General features: G+C 40.8%; 1 protein-coding gene across 1 annotated transcript in view; it reads right to left on the bottom strand.

The window, feature by feature from the left end:
• The window catches only part of prkg2l (protein kinase cGMP-dependent 2, like), a 72,601-nt gene extending 46,552 nt beyond the window's left edge, over nucleotides 1–26,049 (bottom strand). Inside the window, exons 1-12 of the mRNA XM_088304596.1 lie at nucleotides 25,970–26,049; nucleotides 25,460–25,667; nucleotides 24,118–24,474; nucleotides 20,950–21,116; nucleotides 20,406–20,519; nucleotides 19,630–19,735; nucleotides 17,649–17,712; nucleotides 17,476–17,553; nucleotides 3,787–3,881; nucleotides 3,442–3,510; nucleotides 2,786–2,884; nucleotides 2,448–2,595 (exon numbers count right to left, since the gene is read on the bottom strand). Of these exons, the coding sequence (XP_088160722.1) occupies nucleotides 2,448–2,595; nucleotides 2,786–2,884; nucleotides 3,442–3,510; nucleotides 3,787–3,881; nucleotides 17,476–17,553; nucleotides 17,649–17,712; nucleotides 19,630–19,735; nucleotides 20,406–20,519; nucleotides 20,950–21,116; nucleotides 24,118–24,474; nucleotides 25,460–25,557 (1,395 nt within the window). The 5' untranslated portion in view covers nucleotides 25,558–25,667; nucleotides 25,970–26,049. The remainder of the gene's footprint in view (nucleotides 1–2,447; nucleotides 2,596–2,785; nucleotides 2,885–3,441; nucleotides 3,511–3,786; nucleotides 3,882–17,475; nucleotides 17,554–17,648; nucleotides 17,713–19,629; nucleotides 19,736–20,405; nucleotides 20,520–20,949; nucleotides 21,117–24,117; nucleotides 24,475–25,459; nucleotides 25,668–25,969) is intronic.
• Nucleotides 26,050–27,058: the final 1,009 nt, after the last annotated feature.

Genomic DNA, 27,058 nt, shown 5'->3' with positions numbered 1-27,058 from the left:
TGCGGGGGCTAAACGCCAGGAGGAGAGGATACCACCCCCGTCCTCCGGTCTGTTATTATGGGGAATGTTCGATCCCTTCACAATAAGATGGATGAGCTTACGGGTCTAACCCGGCATGAGAGGGACTATCGGGAGTCTAGTCTGCTGAAGTTCACGGAGTTCTGGCTCACAGAGCTAACGCTGGATGCCGTCATAGAATTGGACGGCTTCCAAATCCTACGTGTGGACAGCACGCTGGAGAGTGCTAAGAAGAAAGGGGGAGGACTGGCTGTGTTTGTGAATGATAGCTGGTGTAACCCTGGGCACATCACTAGTAAGGAGCAGCTCTGCAGTAGGGACATTGAGCTGTTACCTATTAGCCTAGAAATTGTGACACTCCAGTTTTTGCTATCTTGTAATTTAGGAGGTGTTGCTGCTTTCATTGACAAAATGTCACATGAACCAGCTCAAAAGTACCCAGAAGATATCACGTTGGTGAAGATATTGTTCTACTATACATTATAAATTAAATTGGACAAAGGGCTTGAGGAGATCGGCTTGACCTGACAGACATGGAAAGTAGGGTGAATCCCAAGAGAAGCAGGGAGTTCTAGACGGGGAGCACACGGGTTCACCAGGGCAACAATCTTAGAGGGACCAATGTACCTGGGTCCCAGCTTCATGCACTCAACCTTAAGAGGAAGTTTATGCGAACTAAGCCAAACCATTTGGCCGACCCTGTTGTGAGTGGCAGCAGTGCAACGGCAATTGGCCTGCACCTGTGACCTTGTAGTTGTACGGGGCAGGGCAGAACGTACCAACGTCCAAACCCCGTCACACTTATGCAGGTGGCTCGCAACAGAAGGAACAGCGCCAGTCTCCCTCTTGTGACGGAAACAACAGCGGTTGATAGCTCAAGGAACATTAAAACAGAGACATAACCAGGAGTGCACTAGGCAGTGTATTGTCAGCATTTTCAACCCAACCAATGTGGTAGCTCTAGGAGGCTGGGTTTACATGGGCAGCATAAGGTGGATTCCATCTCCTGATTGGCATGCATGAGTTGCCTATTAGTCTGTGGATGTTAACAAGAAGGTTACCTCCAATCCCCAGTCAAGCACAAAAGTACCTCCAGACTTGTGAAGCGAACTGGGGGCCTCTATCAGACACAATGCCTGGTGGAATATGTTGCAAACGAAAATCATTGTTTAATAATAATTAAGCTGTCTCATTAGCTGATGGAAGTTCTGGCAATATAAGGAAGAGGGCAACCTTAGAAAATCTATCTACAATGGTAAGAATGACTGTGTATGCTCCCGAAAGAGGTAGGCCCGTGACAAAATCCACAGCTATGTGCGACCAGGGAAGTCCAGGTACTGGGAGTGGACGCTGCAGGCCAGAACTGGGCCTGGTGGAATGCTTACTCCGTGTGCACACGGTACCAGGAGAAAGAAATTCTCTTGTGTCTTCCTCCGTGGAAGGCCTCCAGAAGCGTTGATGGCGAAATGCCTATGTGCGGCGGATTCGGGGGTGACGACAAAGTTGAGTGTCCCCATCAAGCATGTGGGAATGGAAAGAGGGGGGAGCAAGCAAGCTTTGTTTTCCTGCTTCCAGCTGCCTCCTTTTTCCTTTCTTTTTCTCTTAACTAATGTGCAAACAAGTGAAGTTCCTTACACCTGCTGAACGCGTGAGACTCTGCTGACCAGACATAATTACCGATTTTGCAATTAATTTGGGCTTCAGTTTGGTGCATACGAAATTGTAGTAAACACTAGCAAACTGCGCATTTTTATATGGTCCGCCAATATATTATAATATATTCAATCAAGTCATCATTACACCTTTTCACGCTCATCTATTAGACATAGTATTTCTCCCTTACCTCCCATTCATTTCTGATTTTTGTTTTTTTTTCTTCATTGATTTAGGCCTGCCGTAGAAAAGGATTTTGTAGTCCCATGTCTTTTTCAATAGCAAAAGTTAATAATCATTGTTCATAGACAGAGGCCATGTATGAATTGTATGTATGTCAAAGTATTAATCTCTATTTTGGCAAAAGAACTCCCAATTTAGTTCACTGTAAACCCCTTGATAGTTCAAGACTGATTTAATGAGTTTTTTTGGTCAATTAGGGACCCCATCAATAATACAACAGGATGAATGGAACGGAATAATTGATGTCAGCTCTGACAACTCCAACAGTAGCGCAGCTCACTCGCTCTCGCAAATTCGCTGGCCTGCGCTCGTTTGTGAAATAAACCCACTTCCGCACAAAGATACAGCAGTTGTAACAGGATTTACGCCGGTCACAAAAATGGAGATCCTAATTCGTACATCGGAAAATAATGAAGGTTATAGAGAATTGATTATTTCAAAACACCCGTGAGGTGATAAGTAAGAAAACTATGTACCCTGATGAGGCATTGCAAATAAATAACCATGTGAGATTTCAGTAAAACACAGTTTACCAGCTCCACTCGTCCAAATCCTCCCGTGCCCAGTGTTGCCATCACCTCCAACTGTTGGAAAGGCTTATTATGCGGTAATGGTACAATCCTCTCCTTTAACCTTCTCAGCTCTTGGGCTTCTGCAGAATCAACCTGTGGTGAATGTGGCCTGAGACAGGAATATGAATATGAGGAATATGACTAGGAATATGAGGTTATATTTAGTATTTTCCTGTTTGTATTGAAGCATTAAAATCCTTGGGAAGGATTAGAATGAATGCGTTATACTGCCCAGGAGCAGGAATATTAATTCTCTCAGCTCGTTAGCCTTTGCATGTATGATGTCCTCTTGCACTCACATGGCATTCCTTCTTTCATCACTCCTGGAAAGTTCTTCTACATAATCCTTCAGGTAAGCCTGAAGCTCCTCATATGTTCCCACCATCTGATTAAAGTTGCTGGAGAGAGAATGAAAATGCTCATACAAGAGTTTACATGTACATCATGTGTTCCAAGATCAACCAATTTCTAGCCGCAGGCTGTAACATTTCAAGCCATTGAATTAATTTACACCCTCTATAGTTTTTAGCCATTTTAATACTTTAAGGGAACAGTTTTGGTTAGCTGTGTGCAAAGCAAATTTTGATGGAATAACTTTGCTCTACTGCCAAGGAAATTTGAACATGAAAAAAATGATGGACAATCAAACTTTATTGGAATTTGTTGTCTTGTCTGTATTATCTTGTTAAAGGACACACATTGATGACATAAAATGAATAACATACTGAAGATTTAGGACTGTAGGCAACTTTGTAAACCCCTGATATTCAGCCCACTCCAATAATTCAACAGAGACAGGCAGAATTGTTATGCCCCTCAATCTTGTCATACATTGCTGTATGAATGTTAGTCATATGAAGCATTTTTATCTGCTTCAGATGGTGAAAAAAAAAGGAGTGGCAAAATTTTAGGGTGTGATTAAAAAAACGTGTGGAAAATGAAAGCATTGACTCACTCTCTGTCCACCACCAAACACTGCGTGTCATTCTCATTGCAGATGATGTTGGCTGAGCGGAGATCTTCGCTGGAAACATATCAACAAATTTGGATTATATTATGTAGTTATACATACGTAAACCCAGATTAACTGAAAGGCCAACAAAGCTCATGCTTCAACCTACTTTTACTTTAATTAAGACAACATGATTTGTGAGTAAATGGCCTATTATGAAAATAAATCCAAACAAATTTAAAAAAAAAATAACTAAACAACGGCGACGGAAGCAGACATGCTAACCAGTAGTCCGTCCATAAAGTTGTTTTGGTTAGAAATGCAGAAAAAGGAAATATGTTCACAAACCTGATGAGTGCTTTCTCTCCAAAGTAGTCCCCAACTCCTAGCGTCTTGATTTCCTGAGGCTCAGCAAAATCTTCTGTGGTTTGTGTCACAATCACCTACAGATAGCCAACATAACAGTTTCCAAATCAGTTGGTCAGCGGGTGCAAAAACAAACATTTTCAGTGTTTGGGTTGCTCACGCTCAAATGGCTTTCAGGGTCTGGTTTTGAATTCTTGATGAAGGAAAATGACGGAAAACCTATTTGAATCAGTTTTTTTTATAAATGGAGAAGCTTCAGACATCATTTGGAGTTAGTTTTTATCCAATTGGGATTTTAAACTATTAAAACACACACGCACATCACGCTGGACTTCTTTATATGAAACAGTTTATTTTCTATTCTACTGAACATACAGGTTAAACAAGATCTTATACTAAACAAAAAGCACAAAAGGTGAGTAGGAGTAAAAATTTAAAACGTAAGTAATTGCTGGGGCGAACAAGAAGTGTTTGTATGAATGGCGAATAATGCGGGTGGTGGAGCGTACAAAGCCCAGATTATTCACCCAGATGATGATGAAGAGTCACAATGAATTTCTTCATCTTTGAAGCACCAAAGGAACAAACTGAAGAAAGGTACAAGCAACAGTCAAAGTGTCAAATGAAAAATAAGACATTGGGCTTCTCCTTGTTCAGAATGAGGGTAGACGGTTGAGATCAGGTGAAGTTGCTCTCAGAAAAGGGTTCCACGGCGCGTCTACGGCTGCTTCAGATTTGCTTGAGTGCTTTCAGGAACCTGTCACTTCACAATGGCTGATCGTCTGAGCAGTTAGCCCAGTGACCCCAAAGCACTCATGAAAAAAATAAGACGAACAACTACAACACCGTTTTGATAGGTGTTGAATGCAAAGAAAAATGAAAAATTTGGGGCAGTGACTTTGAAAATGCACACCCAGAAAGCTGTCTGTAGCTTGTGTTCTAAAAAGGGGTGGCAGAGGCTAAAAGAGTTTGGGTGTGTGTCTTTGGTCTCATAGCTATTACACATTCAACAATAGATGTGTGAGGATAAAATCTATTGATGAAATGGGTAAAGCACAACTAGAGAAATATAGAAAATGCTGATAAATTGTATTTATCTTTCTGAAAGTGCTAAAAGCACCTTGCATAATTATACCATCCATCCATCCATTATCCGCCGCTTATCCGGGGTCGGGTCGCGGAGGCAGCAGCTTCAGCAGGGAAGCCCAGACTTCCCGCTCCCCAGCCACATCTTCCAGCTCTGCCGGAGGGATGCCCAGGCGTTCCCAGGCCAGCCGGGAGACAGTCTCTCCAGCGTGTCCTGGGTCGTCCTCTGGGGTCCTGCCGGTGGGACATGCCTGGAACACCTCACCAGGGAGGCGTCCAGGAGGCATCCTAATCAGATGCCCGAGCCACCTCATCTGGCTCCTCTCTACGCAGAGGAGCAGCGGCTCGACACTGAGTCCCTCCCGGATGGCCGAGCTTCTCACCCTATCTCTAAGGGAGAGCCCAGACACCCTGCGGAAGAAACTAATTTCGGCTTCTTGTATCCGAGATCTTGTTCTTTCGGTCACGACCCACAGCCCGTGACCATAGGTGAGGGTAGGAACGTAGATCGACCGGTAAATCGAGAGCTTCGCCTTTTGGCTCAGCTCCCTCTTCACCACGACAGACCGATACAGCGTTCGCCCTATACCATCCATTCAACCATTATCTGTACCACTTCTCGTCACAAGCACCGCGGGGGGGTGCTGGAGCCAATTCCCAGCGATCTTTGGGCAGTAGGCGGGGTACACCCTGAACTGATTGCCAGCCAATCGCAGGGCACACATAGACGAACAACCATCTGCGCTCATACTCATACCGAGGGCCAATTTAGAGTGTCCACTCACCCTGCCATGCATGTCTTTGGAACATGGGAGGACACCGGAGTACCCATACAGGCACGGGGAGTACATGCAAACTCCACACGGAAAGGCGGAATCGAACACACGACCTCTGCACTGTGAGGCCATCATGCTGCATACTTTTGGCAAATTTCATTCCCATTGGGACAATTGCTCTGTTTTCCATATTTTAGACCACCAGATGTTTGCGGTGGTTGTGATGGAGTGGCCCGCCAGGTGCTGCAGGGGGACTGCTGCCACCAAACTAAAAAGTGCACATTTGCACACGCACGGAGCACAAACCTGTTTTCCATATGTCCTGCTCAACGTTCGTTCTTTCCGCATATATTTCGTTGGTCAGCCATCGGGGTGGTCTTGGGCGCACACTAGATCACTGTTAAACCATCTTCCATGCCATAGTCCTTGTGTTCCACGAACATTTCTACATTATCTGTCTATCATTCACAACTCTCCACTGAGCGACGCTGTTGCTTTCGGGTTTTGTACTGTCAAGCCGCGTATGATGTCATTGGGACTTCATGGCAAAATACCGGGTTTTAAAATCAAATAATTTCTTGTTATTCTGAGCAATCTAAGGGCACAGTGTTATGACTGGTCCAATGACTATATCCATCCATACATTCTCTGTCGCGGGTTGGGTCGCGGGGGCAGCAGCTTCTGCAGGGAAGCCCAGAAATCCCTCTCCCCAGCCACATCTTCTAGCTCTTCCTGAGGGATCCGTGGCTTTCCCAGAACAGATGATAGAAGAAGGTGAAAAGACTTCCACCAAAAAGTGTCAGATAAATAACAACCTGAAACTCTCTGTTTGAGAAATAAGAGCTAACGAGTTTACAAATAAGAGACAATGTGAATTTCATAGAGAAGAAAACAGTTGTTTTTAGAATTTATTGGTTTACGAAATGGCCCCAGGTGTTTAAAAGGTGGCCATCCTCTATCTTTAAGTGAATGTGAGCCAGGGCTTGCCAGAGAGAAGAGCAACAATTTTTGCATGTAAGAAACATTATTTTGAATTTATATAAAAATACTGTAAATTGGAAAACTCCTACATCCTTCGGATATGCCATATTATTATTGAGGGCCAATCTGAACCCCCACTTTGGTGTTTCTTGGCCGACTCATCATATTGAGTGGCTCGTATAACCCAGAAGTCTTTCTGTTATTAAAGATTATTTCATTAAATGCTCGTTATTCCAGGAAACTTGAAGATAGTCTTACTTTAAAATGCATAGATTTCTGGTAAATTGTGTACAAAAGTAGTGTGCACAGGAAAAACACAGACCAATCATGTGGTCATAGGTACTGTACTCTGTGAACAAACTCAGCTGCCGGCAATTTAGAGCTGCTTTGCATGTGGAGTGAATGGGTACAAGAGTGCCAACACTTCACAAAGTGATCCCTGAACATTGAACTCATTCTCCACTCCTGCAATGCATTTTTCCATAGACGGCCAGGCCATCTACAGTTTTACAGCCGAGGTGTACCAAGTTAAGTTGAAGACAAGAATGATGATCCACTTTTACCACTATTCACACTCATGCAGGCATTTGGCATGGATATAAAGTCTTCCACAAGAAATTGTATGACCTTAACTAAGCAGCGTAAGCTCACTAATTCACTACCTACTGCTGCTACCTTGTACCCAAACTTTATATACACCCTCAGGCTGCCGGTAAAAAAACATGTCATCCACTCAAAAGAAAGTCAACATGGCTGTCTGTTGTATCAACAAAAGTATAACTGAAGCTTCTGTTGTATTTATTCATGTTAGTGGTTATACATTTTGCAATCATGTAGGTTTCACATAACGGGCAAAATCCTTAAAACTCCATGATTGTAGTTTTAACATGACAGGCAAAATCCTTAAAACTCCATGATTGCTTTATGACAATGCAACCTAATGGATTTTAATCGGAATCCCTCAATTCCTCTTCAGATCAGAATGTGCAAATGCCTCTTTTCATCAGGTGAATTACTACCCCACCTTCCCAACTAGAGAGTCTGTAGAGACGTTTGAAAAGATAAGAGAGACCCTTCTATCCGAGGTAAAGAAAAGGGAAAATGAGGACACAGTTGCAGCCATGATGGAGAAAACCTTTGCACATAGAAGGGAAGAAGTTGTCCGAGATGCACCCATGATTGCTTATTTCAAAACACGATGGCCAGCTCTCTTCTGAGCATGTGAGGTAAGTAATTAAATGCAGAGCACTGGTTGCAAATGTTATAGTCAAAAAAGTAGTTGTGAAAAAATTTTGCAATCTACAACAACCATTTGACATTGTGCTATTGCTTGTGATAATCAAGCACTTTAAGTGTCCATACTCTATCTCTTAAATTTCTAAGTTTGTCTTCTTTTCAAAAAAATGTTCACTACAAGCATTGTTGCTCCTTTTTAACTGAAATTTCGTTTTACTTCCTTAATATTTTTTCTTTGAAAATGGAAAAATATTTGTACATAAAGGATAGGATCAAATTAAAATTGTATTTGCCCCTCCCAATTAAGACTAAAATTCTCGTAATACCGTAATTTTAGTCATTTTTTATTGTTATCAAAACATTGTTTGTCTTGTTTTTATCAAAACATTACATTTTAGTCTAAAAACAAATGGTTTAATTGGATTTATCATCACAGTGTCAGAATGTCTTTAATGTTAACTAACTCACAATTTAAAGACAGTTTGTGGCTTTTCGCCTTCCATTTTTCTCCTCTCGTTAATGGGAGGGGGTGGCAGTGGATTCAGGAGGAAACCAGTTGAGAGTGAGGAATGACATTTAAGAAACAGGCCACAGTTTGACACAAACCCGGGCTCTAACCAGTAATTTAAAAAAACAAAAGTTAGCCATGAGTGTTAGGACACGTTTCGTCATATAGTTTGTGGTCAGAATAAAAACTTATCCCGGGATTCACCTGATTAGTCAAATGCTGCTTGTTTCCCAAAAGCATAGCTCGGGTCTGAGTGTTTGTTTAACTTAATTTCTTGTTTGGTGTCAATTGCAGTTATCGTGCACGTTCATATTTGGATTACGATCAATGCCATTAAACCGTGAGGTTGAATGTACAATAAGAGTTTTTCATTAAAATATCTGTTCACTGTTTCAAGATTTGATTTGGTGAACGATTAATATTTTACTTTCATTTGTTCATTAATGATTGGACTTGTGTTTGTGCTAAGGTAACTGTAGACTTCAAGAGGATCACAACAGTTAGTCTGCTGTCGAAGTTCTTCTCTGGACTTAAAGGTCGCTCACATGACTTGATAAGGGTTTTTACAAGAAAGGTGACGCTCAAGAAAGAAAGATTAGGAGCATATCCCATATCCCAGGTCATGGAAAATGCAACTTGAATAAAAATATTTGAACCTTTTAAGAGAAGAAATTAAATTCCATACAAATAAATCTCTGATAAATTAATATTAAATGAAAGCTACATATTTTACTCAATCCTCTAATCTTAAATTTGGGTTGAAGTTATGATACAGTAAAGTGACTTATCAATACCTATGCATGTGTTGCGATATCTACCCTTATGATTAATTATATATATATATATATATATATATATATACACACCGTATTTTTACGGCCAAAAGACGCACCGTATCAAAGGGCGCAGTACCAGTTGAGGGTGCTATTTCTGTATTTAATACATAGATAGAACGCACCGTATCATTGGGCGCAAACAGAACCGAGCAGTGGCGCTGGCTGCTCAGTCGCGCTAGCGTGTTTTTAAAATGGCAGCGGGAGTTCGGTGGTACTTTATTTTAGCTTTTAACAACGGGCTGAAGTTGTCCTCATCCAAAAATGCACCAAGTCCTTGTCTTCTGTATCCAAGATAAACAGCTGGACACGTTCTCCACCAAACACGAGAGTCATTATCAGTCTGCCTCGCCGTCTCGTTGCCGCGCAGCCCCTCAGATGGGATGCCGACACAATGCCGGTGTGAGCAAGTCACTAATCAACAAACGATGTGCGGTCACGGTGTTACATCAAAACTAAAACTATCACCCCAAATCAACTGAATAGCATAAGAGTGTAGGCCCAGCAAAATTCCGCCTCCCAGCCTACCATACAATACCTTAGTTTACATGCATGCACACTAAAACAGAAGATAGCGTGGCTAGCTGTTTTTAAAAAGGCAACAGGAGCAAAACTGAGTTTGGTTGTATTTTATTGAACTATTTAACAATGTACTCATGTCATTATTAATCAGTCATCATCCACAAATCCATCAAAATCGTCTTCTGTATCAGAAATAAACAGCTGGGCAAGTTCTCCCACAAACACACCAGGTTCCCTCTCGTCATTGTCAGATTCCCCGTGTCGCTGCTCAAGATGCCGGCTTTTGCGAAAGCCCAAACAACAGAGCTAGCAGACACGTTTGCCCATATAGGGCCATTGGGGGCTGCTTTGCACTGGGGGCGTGCCTTTGCGTTGTCATTTACACCCATCTCTCCTCTCACGTTCGCCTGCTGTCGTTAGCCACGCCCACCTTCTCTCTATATAAGCAGTGCGCGCGGGCAGTTAATGTTCGCAGTCAGCCCAGCGGTGCACTTGGTGCATTTGGTCCACATAATGGGCGCTCCGCCTCAAAAGGCGCCCTGGCTTTTTTGGACGAGTTTCAGGACTTTAAAGTGCGCCTTATGGCTGCGAAAATTCGGTATATACATATATATATATATATATATACATACATATATATATATATGAAAATATGTTAAATGTCAACTGTTTGGTTTAGTTAAAATGTTGCTCATTGCTCTTTTTTTCACATTGTCCTCACATTAACTTTGCATTCAGTTGCAAGGGTTCGCTCTGCACATAACATTTTATATATAATAGCTTTTTTGTCACTGAGAACCTGAAAGGCAGCAACAATTGAACAATTTTGAAAAATGTTCTGTTTAAATTATCAAAAGGACTTAAGACTAAAGTGTTCCCCAGATGCGTGTGGGAATGTTCGGGGGCATTGAATGATTTTTGTTGGGTTTGCTTGTTGCTCATTTTAGTCATCCCAGAGAACATGACAGTTTTTTTTAATTCCATAAGTATTAATCATTTGAAATGTAAATGAAAGTTTAATGAAACTGAAATTTAGTACACAAAAAATAGCACTAATTCTAATGGAAAACGCTTTGTTACAGCTTCGGCTGTTGTGAAATGCGCCATATAAATGAAGTTGTATAGTATTGTATTTTTTGTTTGTCTTGTCTGTGAATTACAGTACTAGTGAAAATCCAGTCTGTTTTGTTTTCTTTTACAAACTTGACACCAATCAGGGTAATGTAATGAGAAAAGTGTTCAATGTAAACGTTCATCAACCATGTAATATTTTCAGAAGAATTATAATGCGAGAGTGTATTTTTATAAACATTAAGTTATGCTTCAAAGTATTTTGATGACTGGTTTCGTTAAGTTGGCATTAAACAAATGGTGTTATTTTAGAATTAAAAATTTTGCTGTGCCTACGCTGTAAAAATAAGATATATAAGAAATACTTGCATTATTGAAGTCAATCAGACCAAAGGAAAAAAAGTCATCTTCTACCTTTGTAGATATTGTAATGGATGTAACGGAGATGGTGGCCAGGGAGACAGAGACATATTAGAATGATGGGCTACACCTGTGTCAGAAAGCGAGAGCACGCAGCTGCAGGTGATTAGGAGGGCTAACAGATAAAAGTGAGGCAGACGACACTGCTGTGTGTCTGGGGAGCCTCGCAGAGGACAGCGGAGCGAACAAGGCGACGGTTGTGCACTCATAGTGGGGGTTGGGTTCCGTTCGTAGTCACTAGGGCTGCCGGCGGCAAAGTCAGGGAAGTGTTGGTCGTGGTTTGGGCGGTGTGTGCAGGAGTGCCGGTGTCGTGCCAAAGTACTTACCCCGAAGAAATCTGTATCCCCTGACGCGAACGCATTGACTGAAGGCGACGCGATGTTAGTACGTTTGTTTTCATTGAAAGGCATGGAAATTGCATAATTTTGTGATTTTGATTTGCAGTAATTTAAACTAGGTTTTGCATAAAAGTTAAACTAGGTTTTGCATAAAAGTGATAGTATCAGTTGGTGTGGTTTTCCGCGGAACCATTCACTACAATTTTTCTTTTTTTTTTTTACAAATTTAACATGTAAAGTAAGCGTTTGATTCTACCGATATTGGGGGAAAATTACCTGCTTTCGCATTTGTTAGGCCAAAGAAGTTTTGTAATCAATGAAACTACTATAGTGAATTTCAGTGATCGAACTCAATAAAAAAAGGGAGAGGATTAGTGAAGTACATGGGCTATCATGTTTCCAGCGGGATCAAATTTAAGTAGGAAGATACATACAGGTGGTCTCCTGTTAGAGAACACGTAATTGCCGATATTAGCGTCAAGAGTAGTAAAAGAAAAACAAAATAAAGTCACTCGTGTTCTGCGTCGGACTCGAGATGCATTCCATGACCACTTACACAGGAGGACATCTATATACTTATTCAAAGCATCACACAACTACATAACTCAAAACAATATGGATATTATGGCAGGCAGTACGCTCACAGGTGATCAAACAATCAAAGGACTAACAGTATTACTGAGATCATTTTGAGGAACTGCAGCAAGTATGAGCAGGATCCCTTTTTCCTAGGAAAAGTTACCAGGGGATTTGATTCTGCCAGCCGCTGCCAGAATAAGTACCCCGGAGCCCCTCCTATCAAAAAAAAATAATATCCCCAAACATCAAGTGACTTATGTGTATTTCTAGGATCATTTTGAGTATGTGTAGCAAATTTGAGCAGGATCCCTCTTCTAAGCTAAGTTACTGGGGGGATACAGATTCTGGCACCACCCGCCAGAATAAGTACCCCCCCTCCAATCAAAAAAAAGTCAACCCCAAACATCAAGTGACTTATTCTGTGTACTTATTGGATGATTTTGAGTATGTGTAACAAATTTGAGCAGGATCCCTTTTTTTTAAGCAAAGTTACTAGGGGATACTGATTCTGGCAGCACCTGCCAGAATAAGTACGGACACAGCATTGTTGCATTGCAAAATTTGATTCCAATTTCGTGACGTCAACGTGTCTGCTAGTTAGTCGGACTTATGATATAACTCAAGATGGATCCAGCAGAATACAAAAAAATAACTGCATACAAAGATAAGCGTGAATACCCAATTGGTTTCACAAAGAAGGAGAAGTTGCTCCTCAGAAGAAAAGCTTCTCTTTATGACATTGAAGGTAAGATACGCGACGGGAATTAAGGTAAAAAGACACCTGAGGCCTCCCGAAAAATCGCATCGCAGAAAGTGTCTTTGTTACCTAGACAAATAAGCGTTTTGGAAAATTGTGTCCTGTCATACAGCAGTTCTAACGTCTCAGCTCCTCCATCCTCAGCTTCTCCAGCCTCAGCCACACCACCCTCAGCCACTCCAGCCTCACCACCAACAACTGCAGCAATACCATCTTTGACACGCCAATACACGAGGGAAAATATTAAGAAATGTAAGAATTCTTTGTAAAGTAACATAAAACATGTTAAATATACAGTAGATTATAAGGGCCCTTTAAGTCACGTAATTATTGTACTTGCTTATTTATTTGACATTTTGATGGCAATAATGTCAGTATGTTCATTAAATAGGGTTAATATTTTTGTGATTAGAGGGGGGGTAATTATTCTGGTAGGTGCTGCCAGAATCTGTATCCCCCCCCCCAGTAAACTTTGCTTCGGAAAGAGGGATCTGCTCAAATTTGCTACACATACTCAGAATGATCCTAGAAATACACAGAATAAGTCACTTGATGTTTGGGGTTAATATTTTTGTTATTGGCGGGGTACTTATTCTGCGGATGCTGCTATCATTTAGCTTTGACAATGGCAGTCCTATAGATGCTACAAGAGCTCTCATGACAACAAAGCAAAAAAAGTCATGTCAGGGGAGGGATGTAACTAGTCACCACACGCCTTATAGTCACGGTTTTAAATCAAAACCAAAACTATTACTGAACAGCATACGAGCAAACAATGAAACAAACAAAATAAAATTACACAAAACATCTCTCATGCCATTCATATCGCCATAAGAAATAGAAATAACACGAAAAGATTACTGCAATGGATTCTGGGAACCAATCAGCCTCAGCCAATCAGATGACTGTTTAGAGAGATGTGAGTGGTGTACTTTTGGGCATTTTTTTTTTTTTTTTTGTCTAAACCTGTAATGTTTCTTGCATGCAGTAACATGAATGATAAGACAGACTACGACATCGTGGACAGCTGCCCTTTTGTCCAGCTTTCTCCCGCACGTACATACAGAGGAACCTCGGTTCTCGACCGTAATCCGTTCCAGAACCCTGTTCGAAAAGCGAATCGTTCGAACTCCAAAACCATTTTTCCCATTACAAATAATGTAAATCGTTTTAATCCTTTCCAACACCCTGAATTTTTACCTTTTTAGTATTTTATACATTATTTTATGCATGCATTTCCGTACAAAAGATTACGCTAACATGAACGTGTAAAAATAAAAAAAAAAAGATAAAGAAAAGAATTATGAATAGGATTTTTTTACCTTTGTGCTGGTCAGCAGAAGGCGCAGGTGGAGGGGGGGGGGGGGAGGAAAATTATTGTCTGAAAGCAGAGTCCCCTTCCATAAAAACTTCGGGGAGCTCTTCTGTCTGAGGGGTGCTCTCACGTTCAAATCTCTTTGCTGCGGATGACTCGGCTACAGGATGTTCTATTCTCTTAAAATATCTATCCAATGACACTTGCTTCTGCCTTCTTTTTATATATTTGTCTGTATTATTGTTGTATTGCACTGGAGAGGGGAGCCCTCTAATCTCGTTGCACACTTGAGTACAATGACAATAAAGGGATTTCTATTCTATTCTATTCTATTTAGCACTTTTCGGAAGTGGTTCATGACAGTGTCGTTAAAGTCATTGATGACTCTGGTGGCTGCAGCTTTATCGGGGTGGTGGAGTTCGACGAAATTCTGTAACACGGCCCATTTGCTACACATTTGTTTAATCTCGGACGTTGGGGCATCCTTTCTTGCTTCCCCCTCCTCAGAAGACATCTCCTCCTCCAACTTTCTCTTCTGCTCATTCTGAAGGTGGATGAGTTCTTCTGTGGTGAGCTTGGCTTGATGTTCGTCCAGGAGTTCCCCCACATCATCGTTGTCAATCTTCAAGCCCAAGCTCTTGCCCACAGACACAATTTCATCAATGAGATCGGGTTCCTCCTCCTCCTCAACACCAACACTCGTGCTGGTCCCTGCAACACCGAAACCCTCGGTGACACACTCGGGCCATAACTTCCCCCAAGCAGAATTCATCGTCCGATAGGTCACAGCGTCCCATGCTTTATCGATTATGTTGATGCAGTGCACGATGTTGAAATGGTGCCTCCAAAAATCGCGCAGGGTCAGTTCAGTGTCATTCGTGACTTCAAAGCACCTTTGGAAGAGATATTTCGTGTAGAGCTTCTTGAAGTTGGCAATAACTTGCTGGTCCATGGGTTGGATTAACGGGGTGACATTTGGAGGCAGAAACTTAATTTTGATAAAATCAAATTCCTCCGTCAAATGGTCCTCCAAACCTGGAGGATGTGCAGGGGCATCATCCATTAGCAAAAGGCAGCGTAGTGGCAAATTCCTCTCCTCCAAATATTTTTTTACTTCCGGGCCAAAAGCTTTATGCACCCACTCGGTGCAAAATTGCCTCGTTAGCCAAGCCTTGGAGTTTGTCCTCCACATAACAGGCAATTTGCTTTTCATTATGTTGTTGGCCTTAAATGCCCTCGGATTCTCCGAATGATAAACAAGTAGAGGCTTGATTTTACAATCCCCGCTTGCGTTGCCACACAGTAAAAGCGTGAAGCGATCTTTCATTGGCTTGTGACCTGGCATGGACTTCTCCTTGCGTGTAATGTATGTCCTCCGTGGCATTCTTTTCCAGAAAAGACCGGTTTCATCACAGTTGAAAATCTGCTGGGGAAGATAATTTCCTTGTTTAACGAAACTGGCAAAGTCGATCTTGAATTTTTCCGCTGCAGCCTTGTCCCAACTTGATGCCTCCCCATGTCGAACCACGTTGTGGATGCCACTTCTCCTCTTGAACTTTTCGAACCTAGCCTTGAAATCAGATCCTCCAACAATGAGCGACGAGTCTTTCTTTAACAAATCATTGTATATTTCTAGTGCTTTCGCACAAATAATCTCTTCACTAACACTATCTCTCGCTAACTGTTTTTCATTTATGAAAATCATCAGAAGTTTTTCAACCTCTTCCAAAACTTGCGGCCTTTGCTTGCTTAAAGCACTCACTCCCACAGCCACATCACTAGATTTCACAGCCTCCTTATTCTTTAGTATCGTACTGATCGTAGATTTCGCCATGCTGTATTCCCTAGCCAGATCAGACACTCGCACACCTCCTTCATATTTTGCTATGATTCCTTTCTTAAATGCGACAGTTGTACGCACTATTTTTCATTTTTCGCTGGTAGCATCTTTATTGCTTCCACCGACCTTCTTGGGAGCCATGATTAGGGGCTAAAAACACTTTGCAGCATGTAGCACGTCCTCACTCGACGCCCATTGGTCAATTGGCCGCTCAGCCCCCACCCTCGCGTGCGCACTCACGCATCATACCGGCGTTCGAACTCCGATGTTTGTTCGAACTGCGAAGCAAGAATTTCTCTTTTTTTTTGTTCGAACTCCGATTTGTTCGACCTCAGAGTCGTTCGAGAACCGAGGTTCCACTGTACTGGTCTTTTCTAACAGACTCTCTCAAACCATCACTAAAAAACATACTCACAGAATTTATTAACTTCTGCGTACAGTGGTCTTGAACTTTAACCAGCAAGGTGTGCTAACATGCACTCATAGATACCCTCTGGGGGATCGGGCCCGTTGATCGTACAGTGGTCTTAAACTTTAACCAGCAAGGTGTGCTAACATGCACTCATAGATACCCTCTGGGGAATCGGGCCCGTTGATCGAGAGAATGCCATGTGTACATGTGTCGCATTACAGGGCGCTCGTTTGTTTTGGGGAACATTTAGGACTTTAAAGTGCACCTTACGGTCGAGAGAAATGTTTCTGTCACGGTCCGGGTTGAGGTTGGTGAGGACCCAAACGCAGGGAAGCCAGGCAGGGGTAACTTCAAGGGCATTTAATAAACAGAAAACAAAAGACAAAGGAGGAACTTGGAAAAACTGGACAACGGCAGGAAACCAACGACAGGTACAGGCGACAGGAACAGGTAACAGGGTCAAGCGACAGGGACAAGTGACAATGACAATGGACCAACAAGACCTGAAAGCAACCAGGGAACTAAATACACACAAATTGACGAGACAACGAGGAGCACCTGGACAAGACCTGGAGGGTTGGAAGGACCGGATTGGTTAACACAAGGGCTTGGGTAAACGAACACAGGTGGACACAATAGACAAGATGAGACAAGACACAGGAACACAAGGCCAAAACATGAAACTAAATACTAAACCAAAAATAACAAATACAAATCATGACAGTTTCTTCCAGTTCATTGTGAAAATACATAAACATTATTTAATTACGATAGAATATGAATTATTTTTTCTCAACTTATTTTACAGGTTGTTTGGTGTTGAAAAAATATCTGGTAGTGGATGCCTAATTTAGATAAATATTTTATAAAATTTTCTAATGTTCACTTCTGCATTCGATTTAATACTTTTGACCACATTGCTTCACAATACAAGTGTCACAATATAAAATACTGCTTTTGGGGGGATTTGTGCAAGGCACATCAGTGTGAATCTTACTTCTCCCTTTGCTATGATAAAGAATGTGTTCCCATCTTCACCTTCACGAATTATGTATTCTCCCTTTTTGAAATAGTCCTGCAAAGAAAAAACACATTTGTCCCAACTGGATAGTCTATGGTTTACAGGGAAACTTTGCATGAAAATTAAATTAAATTATTGGAAAGACTCACAACTTCAAGACAATCAACAATCTTGGCAAGTTTCTCTTCTGGTAGTCCTTGAAGCAAAGACACACTTAAAAAAAAAAAAAAAAAACAGTAAAAATAGTGTCAGGGCAAAGCTTTTGCACTGTATTAACTCGCATCTACTATTCAACAGTGTTAGCATTTTCCAAATGAAAAACTTTTTATTATTATTAACATTTCTCCAACTTTCATTCTCACCAAATATTACGACTTTGAGGCGTCGTCTAAATTTGTGCGATGGTTGATTTGACTGGGTTCAGGTAATTTCACAGATGCTCACAAGCTAGTGTATTTAAAAAAAGGGAGGTTTGCGCCGCTGTGGGTGTGAACATAGCAGACTCCATTTGCTGCCAATCAAAGCGACTCCTCATATTCCCTTTAAAATTGGAACACACATCTTGCATAGAGAGAACTGTCCGTAACCTGAGCATTGTCACTGCTCTTTGCTGCAGTGTCAACAGTCAACGTTAGCAAGTCTCCTCATTACATATAAGATGTGCTGTTGACAACTCAAATATGTTGATGGACCTGGCAAAAATAACTCCTCTTTATTATTGACAAACAGGTCTTGGAGCAACATACAACTGTGAGGCTACATAGAAAAAGAGTGTAAGTATGGGACTGGCCTGCCAGCAGTCAAGGCCTGTCTCCCATTTAAAATGTGTGGCGCGTCATAAAGCCCAAAATACAACGAAAGTTGTAGATTAAGCAAAAACGTGGAAAAAAATGCCACCCACAATTTCAACATTTGATGACCTCAGTTCCCAAATGCTTGAGTCTAGGTTAAAGGCAAGGTGATAATTTAGCAATAAACATGACCATGGTCCATCTGTTTTACAATACGTTGCAGGGATCAAATTAATGTCAAATAACAATCAAGTTCATCAGTTCAAACATAACATATATTGTCTTTGTAGTGTGAACTATGAATACCTATGGGCAATTTTCGAGTCTTTAATTTACAGAGCATGTATGCTCTGTGAAATGGAAGGAAGCTGGAATACATGGAGAAAACCCATGCCAGGGAAGAACACGTAAACTCCAAGGCCTGAGCTGAGCTTTAAACTCAGAACCTTTCAACTGTGAGTCAGATGTGCTCCCCCTCAAACCACCGTGCTGTCCACTATGTTGTCACACTGAAATAAATGTATATACAGCCATGATTTTCAACACTAAATTCATATGTAACATTCCTCAACAGTCCAGTTTGAGTCTTCAAGAGCACCATACCATCTCAAGTGAGGAAATCAGATTCAGAAAGTTGAGTGCACGTGCAAGTTGCAAAAGAGGCATTGAGTCTGACCAGTGTGTGCTAAAAAGAGCAACAACGTGACATCAGCTTTGAGATGTTGCACTACATTCATGCAAGACTTCCACGATGGCACAACCTGTCCTAAAAATATTTTTTTTACTGGTCAATAAAGTATCTCCACCTATCCATCCATTCATTTCCAACAGATTATTCTGATCAGGCTCATTGGTGGGTTGCAGTCAATGTCAATTGACTATGGAAGAGAGGCAGGCACTCCCTAGACAGATCCCCAGTCAACATCAATGCACATAGACAAACTACTCACCCTCACATTTTCACCTATATACGGGAATTTAAATGGTTTAATTCAGTTAACAGATGTGTTTTTAGAAATAGGAGAAAACCCAAAATAAACCCATGCCTGCATGGTGTGAATAAGAGGAAATCAAGTGTCTGCTATGGTTAAAATACTTCCAAACCTAATTATATAATGGCCATAATTCTGGATTTATTCACACATATGGACCTACTGCTAATTCTTGTGGCTGTGATATAGCAGTAACAATAGAGCACATATTTCAACCCCTTTTGGGTGATTTACAATAAATGTAACCTCATAAAAGATTTGTAAAAATCTTGGAAGAATTTTAAGTCACAAATTAATCTTACTGTAAAATACTAATTATTTTATAGCAGTTTGCATGTGTTCTTTACCTGCGTAAAAAGTTGAAATACTCTTCATGCCTGGCTTGAGCAGTTCGCATCATGATGGCCTGGAAAGTTTGGCGATCCAAGGCCCATATGTGGGACTCTGTGACAGCTGTATGACAGTGACGACAAAAAATATATTTATAGTTAATGCTGTTATTGCGTACTTCTGAAAAATGTATATCCCTTTTATTGCTTACTACAGTGGTGAACAAATGAGATAAGTTGTAAAAATGAGTGCAAAACAATTTAAGTCTCGCTAAAATAGATGTTATGTTTACAATTTTATAATTCACCAAAAATAAATAACTCAAGGGTGGTAACGCATGGAGAATGGTGAAATAAACCAGAAGAATATTGTCCTAAGAATTCTGGAAAATTTGGTTCTTTTCAAGGGGGTACTTCTCATTTATGATACACAAAGCAAACACGTCACAAAATGGGTTGTCAAATCCATCAGACACACAATTGAAAAATTGAAATTAACTACAATTAGAGTATGGTAATACACCTGGCTCCATATGATACCGTATGATACATACTGTTTGCTGATTATTCTGGATTATTGAATAAAAATACAAATTGGTGAACTCAAGGTGAAATTCAAGTCACACCCCAAAGTGCAATGCTGTGATGTGTTTTCCAACTTTTTTTTTCTCGCTATCATCAAACACATTTGAAAGAAAATTGTAAAATAAAATTTAAAACACAAAATATAAATATATAAATTCAAAATAGATCCTCAATATCACTAAGTTAGTAAAGATTGCGTCGATACTCACCTTTCACAGTGGCCGTTCTTTTGCAGTTATACAGTATTGCCAATTCTCCGAATGCTGTTCCAGGACGCATCTCACTAAGCAGCTTGCCACTCTGGACGACTTCCAGCAAGCCATCTGAAATGCAAAACATACTTCTCTTTTAAATTATGCTCGTACTATAATTCGCAAAGTACTTCAATTATATCAATTTTAATGATCAATGGTAATGATATCTGTTATGTATTTTTGGTCTGTGTTGAATCCCGTGGTTATGCGTGACATCATCACGCAGCGCGTGTGTTGACAATGTGAATGAGAGCTCTTCATGTCATCCTGCTCTGCTCCGTTGCGATTAAAAAGTCATCCGTCTACACCTGAGCCTTCCTTCATCCTTACCTGAAATAATAGTAGAGGATACAACAATATCCAATGTAATAAGATTGATCATGTACTTGATTTCTCACAATTATCAAAAATGACGGAACCAAGAAAGAAACAAATGTCAATACACAAAACACCCTGGCAATAAACCATGTTGATGGCCACTCGTATACGGTGAACTGACCTGCTAAAACGTAGAGGTAGTTTCCAGATTCACCCTCCTGTATGACGAGCTGTCCTTTAGCGTACACCTTCTCATACATACAGTCAACCATCTCCCTCATGTGCTGTGGCTCCAGTCTTTTAAGGAAGTCATTATTTGTGATGGCATCATTCATTAGCTTTTTAATTCTAAAAAGGAAAGAAGTCATTGAGGTTAGGAAATGACACTTAGCCTGCCTATAACATTACCCTGATCAAAAATGAAATTGCAATGCTCAAGACATTAACTTGTTGCCTTTGAAATGTTTGAACTGCAACACACCCCTCCTAACTCATGACTGCCAGGATGTGCCTACAATCCAGATGATGCCATTTGAGTGAACAGTACTACCAAAATAATTTTTCATTAGTAAGTACATCATTTTCCATACTATAAGTTGCATTTCATAGGTTGGCTGCTACTGCAACTGATACTCTGGAGCGACTTATACCTGAATAAAAAAAAAAAAATCTCGGACAACCACGAGAGGGTACTTTAGACTTATGCACAGATATCTCATCCTTGATCCAAAGACACATGAGAATGACTAATCACAATATACTCATGTTGTGCAGACGACAAAGCTTCAAGTATTGAAATTCGAAGCTGAAAACAATAATTGAGCAGCAGAGAGAAAGTTTGGTGAGAATGAGAAATGTGTTAGGGATTACGGAGGAGCACCAAGTCACCGGTAAGAAGCTAATTTTGTTGCGCAAACGTTGTCTGTTTAGCGACCAAAAGCTGTTGTTACATCCATTACATACAGTACAATGTTCATCCAGTATATTGAAAATCCATTCAAGATGAGGGAGAACTGGAAGGACGGGGACATTTTGTTGTTGTTTACAGAAATTAAATATTTTCCATCGTTTCCAATAACTTTCCAAATAAGCATGCCCTGTCCTGCATGTGCAATTGTGTTGTTATTCACGTGGTTCCCTTTGTGTATATCTGTAGGTGTGTGAGGGGTGTGTGTGGGGGGGTGTACGCTTGTTCATTACCACATCACACAGCTGATGCACTTGTGCATCCAGAATGAAAAAGAAAGCTTGTGAATGAATCTGGGTGTTGTGGGCAAGCAAAATAACATGGGTTGTGTAATTGAAGCCCTAAATGACTCTGCGCCTGCTTTCATATCCAGTATCCTTTTGTTCCTCTTTGTGTCTTCCTATTATGTCGCCATAATAATGCTGCCTTTCAGATCTGCATAAGCAGAGTAGGTGGGGGTGTTTGGATCTTTTGATCATACTAGCAAAGATTCTGTTTGGGTTATTGAAACGTATAAGTATAAATTCACTGGCGGAGACAGAAGGGGGGTGTTATGGGGACCAGTGCCTCCACTGGAATCTGGTTGGACTTCACTGGGTGCCACTCCAGATAATTGACTTGTCATGGCAACCATCCTACAAGCTATTAAATCATGCCTCTATGGCACACATATGCAGACATGGTAAATATAGATATGCTGGTAAATACTTAATCTAACATCTTGGAGGAGATTACTTCCACAGCGGGTCAAATGGATGAAAAGAATAATAAACTTAACATCAGCAGTGGTCTAGATTTGGACCCAATGATGTCTACAATTCATCAATTTGAATACAATGTGGAAACATAAAATTCATTCATTCTTCAATGAAGGAACCCTGGTACAAGTACAACATAGATGCTTGACTGAACACCTCATCCCTCCACCCAAATACAAGACATTTTATATTTATTCCAATGGGGCTGTGCAACACTGGAGTCCAACTCAAAGCCAACTGCACTGATGAACATCAAAGGCGGCATATTCCAAGGAGATGCTCGGTCCCCGCTGCTGCTCTGCATAGGCCTGAACTCACTCAGTCAGATCATAGCCATGTGTGGTTTTTGGTCCGAGTTCAAAAGTGTCAGCCACTGTCTCTACATGGATGCAGACAGCGATGATATCAGAATGTCATTCACACTAAATAATTGTGGGCGACTGATATCAAGATGAGGGAGGAAAATCACAACTGAAGGTACTGAACTGTCTGAAGGTAGCATAGCAGACGTACAGGACAGCAATAAACACCTTAATAGTAACCATGAGGAGGCTGCTAGGAGGGCAGCCTTGGCTACATACCTGAGGTGGGTGAAGCAAATCCTGAATAGTCAGCTGAATCACAAGAATAAGATAGAGGCCACAACAACCTATGCCTTGCCAGTAATCAGATACCAGCCTATTATAATTCCCTGGCCAATGAAAAAAATCCTGGCCCTCCCTACAATGCACAGTGGGTTCCACCTAAAGTCCAGCATCCTGAAGCTGTACACGAAGTGGAAAGATAGGGGCTGTGGACTTGTGAGGAAACAAAAGGCCTCCTGAAATACATCAAGATGATATCCCCCAGAACAACTTGCTTCATGAATGGTATAAGACGCCAGAATGGAAAGACAATATATCCATATATATATATGTATATGTATATGTATATATATATATATATATATATATATATATATATATATATATATGTCTTGTTAATTTAAAAATTAAAAACAAGAGAATCTCAAGTAAGTGAGTCATGAAAATAGATTTTTTTTTTTTCAATCTCCCCACACATGGGGTGCCATGCCTGCAAAGAAACATTGCTGTTTGTTTTTAGGTTGCCGCTATTTATGTTTTTATCATAGCCAATCTCTTTTGTTGGAATCATGAGACATTTGTCATGATACAGAACACGTGGGTCATTTTATAATCAGGGCTTCGTAGCATTGAATGTGAAGAGCAAATACTCTTTAATTGAAAAAATTAAGATGAGCAAAAAAAAAAAGCCAAAGAAAACAGAAATGACCTTGTTCTTATGTTAAATAATTTTCTTTATCTTGCTATCTAATTCTGTGGAATTGATTGATGCCTAATTAAAATGATTGAAAGCCACCCAAAAAACATCTGTTTCAATTAAGGTCCCAAGCTAAGATTCATTGTCTATTTTGGTTTCTTATTCTTATATCAGACTCTATAGGAGTCATTGCCTCACCAGTCATGAACTTCGCCTCACTTCAGTGAAAACACCAGATATTTCCTTTTTGTTGCACACAACCAAAACATTAATTGTGCACCGGTCCGTCCAAATATCAGTAAATGTGTTTACTGCACAATGCATGTTTTGTCAATCAACTTACTCAGAATCTTTGTATACGGGTTTCACCATGGAAATGTGAGTAGGTCTAAGCCCCGCACAGAAGTTTTCAGAAGTAGGTTCAGCAGAGACACCTTTCTTGGCTTTAAGCCTTTGGTGGATCTCCACGGCAACCTTGTGAAAACGACTGGGACCTTCATTGATTACACTGAAGCGGCGGTGACACAGTGCTGGTGGGTCACATCCCGAACTGCTGTTGTACCCTATAGCGTCCTGTAGTTTGTCAATCTGGGAGATCTTGGCATCTAGCTCCCTCTGCAAATGCTGCAGCTGAAGTTCTTGAGCTTCTAATGCTTGGTCCCTCTGTGCCAATTCCAGCTCCAGGTAATTTATTCGTATCCTGAGATGGAGAAATTTTGATTACTGAGTGCAATGCATGCGAGGGGGGCGATGTGGGCTAAAAAAAATGAAAAGCTCCATATTTTTTCCAAAAACTCTTACGATAATTTGACGGTATTCTACAAAAAATGCTTGGTTCACAGAACAATTATGGATAGACAGCATTCGTGAGCAGCAGCTCTTGTTTATATTTTAAATCCCTTCACAGTACAATGATATTCTACAATCATATTCGACAATGAAGAACTTCATATTATACCGAGACTTACATTGATTAATGGGCACATTTATGCCACTTAAATGTCTGCCGAGCAGGGGTAGGGAACTCTGGTTCCTGGAGCGCCATATCCTGCCTGTTTTAGACCTCTCCCTACTCCAAACACCTCTGGTTCAAATAATCAGGATCATTTCAGATTTCTCCGGAGCTTGTTGATGAGCTGATCATTCGAATCAGGCATGCTTGGTGTATGGCGAGATCTAAAACAGGCAGGATATGGCACTCCAGGAACTTGTGTTCCCTACCCGACCGCTGTGCTACAACAATCAGAATGAGAAAGGTTGTTTACTACAGCAGTCAGAATGGAAAAAAATATATATTTCAGTTGATATAAGATCTTTTGTGCCACATGGGTCATTCTGGAATACAGCTGGATGGTTGTAATTGTACATGACTATAATATTTTAATAATGTTAAAGTTTTCCCTTTTTATAATTGTGATCTGGCTGCGAATTATTTTTCCCCCAATTCTTTTAGTTTGTGATCACATAGTTTGAAATTTAAACGCTTGGAATAATAATAGTGGATTACAGATTCCTAACATATTGTGATGAGTCTACCCATTTAAAAAAAATGGATTGAAGAACCATCCTTAACGAGGCTGAAAATGCACAATTTGACTATTTGCCTTGTAATGACTACAGACTGTTAAGTTATACATTATACACATTCATATCTGGCAGAATTCTTGAGATTTGACTTGACTAACCTCAAAATTTCAGTGTCCAGCCCTGGGGGATCTGTGTGGATGGAGGCTAGGCAAGTGTTCTCCTCAGCCCGTGGAGCCTTTATTGAACCGTTGCCCATGTCCAGACATAAGCCTGCCACCCTAGGAATTGCCAGGTATATTTCACAGTGCTGCCCAAGACGTGATGACAACCTGATGTGACTGTTTTTGACGCTAAAAATGACCTAAACTGACCACATAGAAAAGCACTCGGTTAACGATAAAAGGATCTTTAACACACAATGACAATATAAACATGTCAGAAACGTCAATAAATATGAATTCAAATTACTCTTCATATACAAAATGAATAAAAATATAAATGATACATTAATTTTCTTTCAATACTGGTAGCACGCAATGAAGCATGAATTTACCAACGCTTGTATTTTTTTTTTTCCTGAAAGGAAATTTTGCATTTCTGCACCATTTGGCCTGTAAATTGATAGCATTCACAAATTTAATGAACAGATAAATTATTTCAGTATTTACCTTTAAATTTTCAGTGGACCCAATTTACTTAGCCAAAGCCTGTTCCCTCATATGTGTTTCTTCAACTGCATCTTCTCATTCTGCTGCCCATAAGCACACTGACACTGTTTGCTGGGAGGGGTCTTTTTCATGCATTACCAAGGGTGCTTCTGATTAAATTGAAGTATCTGGCAGCCCCTGGTGGTCTTAAACTGTTTGACATCGTGAACGCATGTATGTGTGGGTGTGTGTGAGCGTATGTGTGTGTGTTTGCCGTTAAGGACCAGTCATTGGGTGCGCAGTGATTTTCCCTGGTAGCTGCATGGCATGGCAAACCTTCACAGAGCGTATAAAACTCGCTTGCTGATTGTGTACAAGTGGTCACTCTTTTCCTCGTTGTCCCAGTACAATAAATAGGCGATCTGTTGTCAGAATCATTAATTTCACTCACTGTTTGCCCTGCCTGCCGAGCCAGTTATGTAAAATAGTACAGTCTGGCGACTTCAGCCTGGAAGGGACTGATACAACTATACTACTACTACTATAATACTACTTCATTTTGTGTTATTCTGGCTGCTCTAACATGTTTGCTAAAAGCATTGTGGATATACAACTAGCGGGAAATATGTGCTCAAAATATCTGCCACGTGTATGTGCCGCTGTGTTTGCTAACAGTGGACTTTCCTGTAGTGTCTCCATTGTAGGACCCACACAATTACACAACAACAAGTGAGGAAGTGACAGCATAGCCCGTATTTTGAGCTCAAAGAGCCCGAATTCGCTCACATGCCAGCTGGTGGATAGTGCCTCAATAGTCTTCTGCCTTGTCCACAAAAACATTAAGGATATTTTGCGGAACAGGCAGCGCGTTGCGGGGGCGGAACGGTCCGACCCTCCGGACGCCCATTTTTTGGACGGGGGTTGACAATTTTTTAAAAGAGGATTCAATTAACAAGGCCAGAGGTTGATTTGAGTCTGGCCCATGAATCGGCCCTTGTGCGTGTGATGAACCTACTCACGAAATGAACATATGACAAAAATTGCCTTTGAATGCATCAATAGCGCCACTACCAAGTATTTGTGTATGAAGAGACAGAAAGCAGTGTGCAT

This window comes from Idiotropiscis lumnitzeri, chromosome 9, assembly GCF_059441095.1.
Source record: "Idiotropiscis lumnitzeri isolate Australia: NSW breed Sydney's pygmy pipehorse chromosome 9, RoL_Ilum_1.0, whole genome shotgun sequence".
NCBI lineage: Eukaryota > Metazoa > Chordata > Actinopteri > Syngnathiformes > Syngnathidae > Idiotropiscis > Idiotropiscis lumnitzeri.
Note: the sequence above shows the minus strand (reverse complement) of the source record. Positions and strands in the feature narration are given on the sequence as shown.